Genomic DNA, 8,563 nt, shown 5'->3' on the forward strand with positions numbered 1-8,563 from the left:
AAAAAAGGAGGTACAGTGATGGTGGACTGGCTGGTGAGGTTATTTAATGTTTGCTGTATATATGTTTGCGGGCAAACATTGATGGTGGTGCCTTAGAAAAACCAGTTCTGGCTGTCGGGTCCTGCTATCGGAGAACTATGCCTTACCGCATTGTTTTTGACACAAACACTGTGACGGAGGACAGGGCGATCCTTCATCCCCAACGATAGTAGTTGAATGGGCTTTATCATTTTATGATGTAAGTTATTTGAGTTGGCCACTCCCCTTATAAAGGAGAAAGAGCATTTTATGTGTGTGTGTGTGTGTATATATATATATTTTTATATATATATATATATATATATATATATATATATATATTCATAGTGTAAATGGGCAGGAGGTTTTCCCTCAAGCATACTTCATTAAAATGAATGGCAAGCTTGTTATGACAGAGCTTCTTGTCGTATTTTTCTCTCTTTCTTAGAGTGATCTTGCCTTCTGTAGGCAGTAACCTTAATAAATCTCCGTATGTCATGTTGTGGAATAACATACATAATCTATAGATAAGCCAAAACGCGTTTTCACACCTCTTGGTGCTTCCTCAGTGGCAGGTACGAATCTAAGGGCTGGGCTGGTGTGGGATTTTGTCTGGTCGTCGGTGTGGGATTTTGTCTGGTTGGCGTCGCCGGAGCTCCGTGTCGTTCTGTAGGTTGGAGGGTGGCGTGCATCTGTGTTTTTTGTCTCATTTTCACTGGGGAATGATCTTCTCACACTTGGTAGGATTTTTAAGTCCTCGAGTTGGGTATTCATTCCCGGGGATAGATCCTTGATATACAAAGCCTCTAATATAGGTAAACGTCGTGGGTCTTTGTTGTGATCTATAATCTCCGTATTCTGGGTTAGGTCTTCTCTTCTTAATTTTGCTTCTTAATTTTTACTAAGACAACACCATCAAATTTTGCTTGATGGACTTCGCTATGATGATAGACACAGAAGAGTATTTGCAAAAATTAGATCAGATCCTTGGAGACACCAGCAAATTCAAAAAGATCACCAGAGACCCCACAGAAAACCTAAAAAAGAAACTCAATAAGCTTATAGATACTGTCAATGCTACCACGGGTGGTACTAAGCTTCCTAAGTTGTCTGGTGATTACGGCCTCGGGTACTGCTACGGAAACATTAAAACCCATAAGCCTGGAAACAAACTAAGACCAATTATATCTCAAATCCCTACGGCGACTTACCAAATAGCGAAGAAGCTAGGAGAAATCCTTACCCCGTATGTGCCGTCATCTTACTGTGTCAGGTCCCCTACCGACTTCTTGGATATCCTGACCAACCACAACTCTAGAGGTGTAATTGCTTCGTTAGATGCAGAAAGCCTCTACACGAATATTTCGGTAGATCGTACGATACAGTATATAATCAATAGAGTCTACCACAACGACAGCTACCCCAAATGCGACATCCCAGAAGAAGTGATGAAGAAACTATTAGAAATTTGCACTAAAGAAGCCCCATTCACCTGCCCGAGAGGTACCAAATACTGCCAGATAGATGGAGTTGCAATGGGATCTCCTTTGGGAGTCCTTTTTGCTAACTTCTTCATGGGTAGTATCAAAGAAGCCGGCCTTCGGTGAAGTGCAGAAGCTGCAGATATACTGTCGATACATAGACGATATTTTCGTAAAAGCGGAAAATAACGAACAAGTCGTAGCACTACAACAGAGACTCATAGAAGCCTCAGGTCTTAACTTCACCATCGAAAACAGTGAAAATGGATCTCTCCCTTTTCTTGATATCCTCGTGAAACAGGGGGAAGGATCTTTTCATACCTCAGTTTACACCAAAGCTAGTAACTCCGGACATTGCCTTAACGGAATGAGTGAATGCCCACAAAAGTACAAGATCTCAACAATTAGTGCATATGTACGAAGATCCCTTAGCCATTGTAGTAGCTGGAAAAATGTGCACCTAGAACTAGAAAGAGCATCACAAGTCCTAATCAACAACGGTTTTAGCAATAGAGACATTGAAAAAGTGACCAAGAAAATAATGGAAAATTGGTACGAGGAAATTAAATCAGCAAATGCATCAGACAATCCAGCGCAGAACGTTATAAATATATATTACAAATCCTTCTTCTCCACTGCATACAAGGAGGATGAGAGAGTGATGCAACAAATCATAAAGAGAAACATCAAGCCCACTGAATCAAGCTCCAAAATTAATTTCATTATTTACTATCAAAACAAAAAAACATCGAACCTACTCCTAAGGAACAACACCAGGCAGATCGTCGATGAGCTTCAAAAATCTCATGTCGTATATAGGTACACCTGCAAATATGGGAACTGTGAAACCCATCCTACTACCTATATCGGCATGACCACCATGAGGCTCTCGCGTCGTCTGTCATATCACCTAAACTCAGGAGCACCTAAAAATCATCATAGCGAAGTCCATCAAGCAAAATTAAGAAGAGAAGACCTAACCCAGAATACGGAGATTATAGATCACAACAAAGACCCACGACGTTTACCTATATTAGAGGCTTTGTATATCAAGGATCTATCCCCGGGAATGAATACCCAACTCGAGGACTTAAAAATCCTACCAAGTGTGAGAAGATCATTCCCCAGTGAAAATGAGACAAAAAACACAGATGCACGCCACCCTCCAACCTACAGAACGACACGGAGCTCCGGCGACGCCAACCAGACAAAATCCCACACCGACGACCAGACAAAATCCCACACCGACGACTAGACAAAATCCCACAGCCTGTCCCATATATACCCACACGCACCAGCCCAGCCCTTAGATTCGTACCTGCCACTGAGGAAGCACCAAGAGGTGTGAAAACGCGTTTTGGCTTATCTATAGATTATGTATGTTATTCCACAACATGACATACGGAGATTTATTAAGGTTACTGCCTACAGAAGGCAAGATCACTCTAAGAAAGAGAGAAAAATACGACAAGAAGCTCTGTCATAACAAGCTTGCCATTCATTTTAATGATATATATATATATATATATATAGAGGAGTTTCACCCACGTGAATTTCTCACTGACTCGTCCGTCCGCCATATTGAATGGCTAGTTTTCTCCACATCGTTAGTGTTTACATTGTGTATATTTAGGTCAACTGAGGTTTTGGATTATTTTTCTTATTTCATGTATGAAAATATAACTTAGAAGAAGTTAGAACATTAAATACGCGTTTCTAGCATTTTATAGTCTCGATTTTATCCAAATAGCATAATCTTAAAAGAAATTTTCCATTGTTTTTCGTATGTGTTTATTTTGTTGATTTCGTGTTCTGTTTTCCTGGCAAGCATTAGTTTTCCTGTAGTGTTTGGGTATGTGATGATTTGTGTGACGTCATCTGCATATTGTATGGTGTAGCTTCCATGTGATGGTGGTGGGATGTCTGCCGTGTAGAAGTTAAAGTGTGTTGGCGATAGCAAGGTCTAAGTAAACAGGTCTAACCGCTGTATCAGTTCTGCGCAGCTTCTGACGTAGTTTGGATGCGTCCATTTTCTCTTTGTGATACACTGAAGAAAACTGTGAAACGCCAAGGAAGACAGGAACTATAATATTTTATATATTATATATATATATATTATATATCATATATATTATATATTCATATATATAGACAGGAACTATAATATTTTATATATATTTATATATATATTTTATATAATATTTGTCAGAATATAACTAATTGATTGGAGCGGTGCGAGCGAAGGCGACGTCATTTTCGTACGACGGACCAACTTCAACTGACAGCTATAGGACCCGCTAACCCCACTTTGAACAGCCAGGTGACGTTGACGGGCTCGCTGCGCCAACTCCCTCGAAATTCGGTCGGAAGTGGTTAGACCTTATATTCTTAGATCTTGGGCAATAGTACGCTTCCTTGTGGTACTCCGCTTTGGAGTGGGAGGTCTGGTCCGATGTGGTGATTTATTTCTATTTTTGTTGTTCTGTTGTCTAGGAGGCTACAGTGTGTTTTTGTGGTGGTGTCTGGAAGGTGTGTTTGTAGTATTTTGTATGTAAGGCCTTCGTGTCATACATTGTCGAAGGCCTTGGATATGTCTCGTGATATTATGTTGCATGCTTGTTTGTGTCTTTGGGGGTCTGCGGTTGTTTCGTATAAGGTGGCGAGTGATGTGTGTGTTTTTTTGTCAGGTGTGAATCCGTTATTTTCCCAGTTTGTGGGAGTGTGTGTGCGTTTTTGTGGGTTGTGTTATCTGTCATGCCTGTGATGTCTGGTGTTATTATTTGTATTGGTACTGTTTTGTGGTCTCTTTTCTTTGTCTTAGTGGGTTGTTCTGTTTCTGTTGTGTGTTCTGTGTCACATGGCCTTTTGTGTCTTTGTTTTTCTGTTTACATTGTCTCGGGTTGTGGTCGGGAGTGTGAAGTGTAGTTTAGCATGTTTTGTACGGCGGTAGGGTTGATGACTGAGGGTGGGACTGTGACAGTAGGGAGTCCATTGGCATTACAGATTTCGTTTAAAGTTTTTTGGCATGTTCCTGGTGTGGCAGCTCCCATTACTTTTACGTGTATGATGGTTCTGATTATGACTGTCAGGTGTTTCAGTGTTGTTGGGTTGGGTGTCGGTGTGGAGGTTGGCCGAGCAGCATTTCCTGTGGTTATGTTTGCCCGAAGGGATTTCTCCCCGTCCTCTCATTTTATGCAATGGGGGGACGGAGAGGGGGGGGGGTCGCCGATTTAATGAAGCGGCCTTGCTGTGGATGTGCTGTGTCTTGCGAAACTGCTTCTGACCCAGGGCAGTGGACAAGGTGCAGGGATGACCCGTCATTCAGGAGGTGCTAAGATAAGAGGGAGGGTGGAGGGGTGTGGAGTGTATTCAGGGGTGGAATGGGTGGGATTGATTTTGTGCCTTTTTCTTTTTGGTTACCCCCCTTGTAAGGGGGAAAAGCCTTGGTATATGTATGTATGTATGTGTTTGTGGGGGTAGGTGGGCGTTGTTCCTTGTTCTCTTGGGTCTTCTTTATCAGTTCTCTTTTTACTGGACATCGTGCAGCATATGTCGGGTGGTTTTGCCCTCATGTGATGCATTTCTTGATGGCGTTGTAGCAGTTGTTTACTTTGTGTTCGGTGGAGCTGCATCCTGAACAGATTGTGTACGTGGTTGGGTGTGTGCAGTGTCTAAGTGTGTGTTCGTATGAATAGCAGCGAGTGCATTGTGGTAGTTGTATGTATGTTTCTTGGCAGAGTGTGTGTGTGAGGGAAGGATTGGCTAAATATGAGTATTCCGTTTTCAAGGTTTTTTTTTTACCATATTCGAGGTTTCCATTTTGACTTTAATGATGGTTTTGGTGTTAGGTAGTTTGATGACATTACTGATCTTCATGTAAGTGTTCAACCTTTTCATTTCCATCTTGATATCTTCAGCGTCTTTTTCATTGATGTGTTCAACTTGCTTGATAATCAGGGTTTTCTTTGCATTCAGTTCGGGGGGGGGGGGTGTCTATGATTCCTTCTTTGGCGAAAGCGTTCTTTGTCGATTTCTTTGCAATTTGTTCAATAGTAGTGTCGTCCGCTATGGCAGTATGTTGGTTTCCGTCTGTGATGAGTTTCTGGATGGAGATTTCCAAGGTCGTCAGTAATTTCCATATTGTGTGTTTTTTGGTGGGACCGGCCGAAGACCGGTTTTCTCTAATTCTTATTCGGCCCATTGCGCCGAAGCCCGATGGGCTTGTAAGTCTGTGTGCGTTATTTGTTTGGTTGCGTATCTGGGTCAGAATAAGAATAGAGAACGAGTTTTGGGGGATAATTGTAGGGGTACTGTGTGTGTGTGTGTGTGTGTGTGTGTGTGTGTGTGTGTGTGTGTATTTACCTAGTTGCATTTTACGGGACGAGAGCTATGCTCGTAGTAACCCGTTTTCGTATCTCTCCACATCCAGTTTATTCTTAAAATCGTGTATAGTTTTGGCATTCACTGTTTCTCTGTTAAGTTTGTTCCAGACATCAATCACTATGTGGGAAGCTATTCTTTTTCAGGGCTCTTCTATAAGTATCCTTCTTTAGTGTCTTTTCATGTCCTCTTGTTTCTCTTATGTCCCACTTTAATAAGTCATCTCTATCGAAGATTTCCATTCCTTTCATAATTCTGTAGATGGTCAATAAATCACCTCTTTCTCTTCTCTGTTCCAGTGTTGACAGATGTAGTTTCTCCAATCTTTGTTCATATGTCACATTTGCCAGTGTAGGTGCCATTTTTGTCGCTGCTTTTTGGATTCTTTCTAGTTTTCTTATGTTCTTCTTTGTGCTGGGTGCCTACAATGTTGTGGCATATTCTAGTTTAGGTCTTATCAGTGTAACCACTATTTTTTAACCATCTCATCGTCTATGTAGTCGAAGGCTACTTTCATTGATCTTAGTAAGTTAAAAGTATCTCCAAATAATTTGTTGACGTGTTTGTCAGGTGTCAAGTCGCTTGAGATGATTACTCCCAGGTCCCTTTCTGAATTGACTTTTTTGACTTCTTTGTTTCCAATTTTGTATTGACCCGATACTCTATTTTTGCTTTTTCCAAATTCTATTATGCTACATTTCTTAATGTTGAAACTCATCTAACATTTCTGTGTGTGTGTGTTGTTTTTTTTCCCCCCCACCTTGATCTTTGGATCACGTGTTGGACTCGTGATCGACAGCTAATTCCCTCCCGGAAGAGAGCTCAGAGCTCGTATGACCAATCTATGGGTAATGCTATGACCTTACACACAAACACACACACCCAACTCCCCGCCCACGAGAGTCGGAGTAACGACCCGAAGCGCAACGATACCGAAATAATTTCGGCCCTGGGCAGGATTCGAACCAGGCACTGCTGCACGTCCGTAATAGCATCCAGTACTCTATCAACCGCGCCACCGAGTCATGTGTGTGTATTCACTTGGTCTTTGGATCACGTGTTGGACTCGTAATCGGCAGCTATTTCCCTCCTGGAAGAGAGCTCAGAGCTCGTAGGTCCGATCTATGGGTAATGCTATGACCTTGCACACACACACACCCCTAACTCCCCGCCCACGAGAGTCAGAATACCGAAATAATTTCGGCCCTGGGCAGGATTCGAACTGGGTGCTGGGAGCATTTCTGCTTCCCAGTTCAGCGCTCTACCAACTATGCCACCGAGTCGGTGTGTGTGTGTGTGTGTGTTTGTGTCTGTCTGTGTGTGTGTGTGTGTGTGTGCTTGTGTGTGTGTGTGTGTGTGCTTGTGTGTTTGTGTGTGTGTGTGTGTGTTCTGGATATACGTTCACCCAGAACAATAGCCAACATCGACGTCGTGATAAAGAAAAACTTTTATCCTAACTATCGAGGGCTACTTTTGTTGACCTTATTACTCCAACCCCAACCCCCGTCTCCCCCGACCCCACTTGACCCCAGAGGTCATCCAACCAAATTTAATGTTTACAAATTTAAATCTGACGTAGCTGATCATGCTACCAAGACACAATCAGATATACGTGTGAACCCTTAGATCAATTTGTATTTTTCTGCCGCCACTTCACTGCTTTAGACAGCCCTGGGCTGAAGTTTTTAGCATCGCTGCGTCCCAAGCCAGCACTCCAGCTCTAGTGGGCAAGGAGTTCGGTGTTTGTGTGATTCACCATGCTCTTGGATCACGTGTTGGACTCGCGATCGACAGCCATTAACTTCCCAGATGAGAGCTCAGAGCTCGTATGACCAATCTATGGGTAATACTGCGACCTTACACGCACACACACACACAACTTCCCACCCACGAGAGTTGGAGTGACACCCCACAGCGAAGCGATACTGAAATTATTTCAGCCTTGGGCGGGAGTCGAACCCGGACCGCCGTAGTGGCATGCGTGTGCAAGGTCACAGTATTCCTATAGACAGGGTTATATATAAGCTCTGAGCTCTCACTCGGAAAACAACAGCTGCCGATCACGAGTCCAGCCCTGTGGTTGTGGTAAATCACACGGGACTAACGCGCACTACCCACAAGGAATTTCCAAGTGATCTCAGCGTGCCTGAGGGTAAGGTTGATTCATTCTATTATTAGCATTTATCTATTTATTTTAATTTATTTTATCATTATTATTTTTTTGTTTTAATAGTAATTTGTATGTTCAGCTTGTCTGAACCTGAACTACTTTTTTCTTCATCAATGTTGCTCAAGTGTTGTAGATCATCACATCTAAATAAACACATCTAGGTGAGCCCCTCTTGATCAACATAACAAGATAAACACATGTGAACAATAATATATGAATGAAAACACACACACACACACACGCAAATGTGTAGGGCTTCGTACAACAAAAAGACTGTGAGCAGCAAAATTAGTTTCGTAACTTTCAATAATCAATATTTTCTACTGGGCTTAGTTTCAATAATCAGTTTAATTACTGTACTTATGGTATCCTACCATCATTTACTTTCTTTTGGGCTTAGTATCCATGGACTGTGACATCATAATTTAAGGGATTTACTCCCAAATGTCTTTGTCGTCGTCTCCTGATGTGGGCTCGTCATCGGAAGCGTCTTGGATGGAGGCGGCGCGGGCTT

General features: G+C 42.3%; 1 protein-coding gene across 1 annotated transcript; it reads left to right on the plus strand.

Moving 5' to 3' along the window:
* The first annotated feature begins 962 nt into the window (after positions 1–962).
* On the plus strand, positions 963–7,603 carry LOC143025316 (uncharacterized). Its single transcript, XM_076184790.1, has 2 exons — positions 963–1,392; positions 7,506–7,603. Exons 1-2 carry the CDS (start codon positions 963–965, stop codon positions 7,601–7,603), a joined length of 528 nt encoding a protein of 175 aa, XP_076040905.1.
* The last annotated feature ends 960 nt before the right edge of the window (positions 7,604–8,563 follow it).

This window comes from Oratosquilla oratoria, chromosome 5, assembly GCF_046742065.1.
Source record: "Oratosquilla oratoria isolate Oo_2021 chromosome 5, ASM4674206v1, whole genome shotgun sequence".
Taxonomy (NCBI): Eukaryota; Metazoa; Arthropoda; class Malacostraca; order Stomatopoda; family Squillidae; genus Oratosquilla; species Oratosquilla oratoria.

Excerpts from the sequence above, each read along its gene's own strand:
- LOC143025316 (XM_076184790.1), top strand. The coding sequence starts at position 963 with ATGATAGACACAGAAGAGTATTTGCAAAAATTAGATCAGATCCTTGGA. Across the intron at positions 1,393-7,505 it reads CACGAATATTTCGGTAGATC|ATCAATTTGTATTTTTCTGC; the intron begins GTACGATACAGT and ends GTGAACCCTTAG.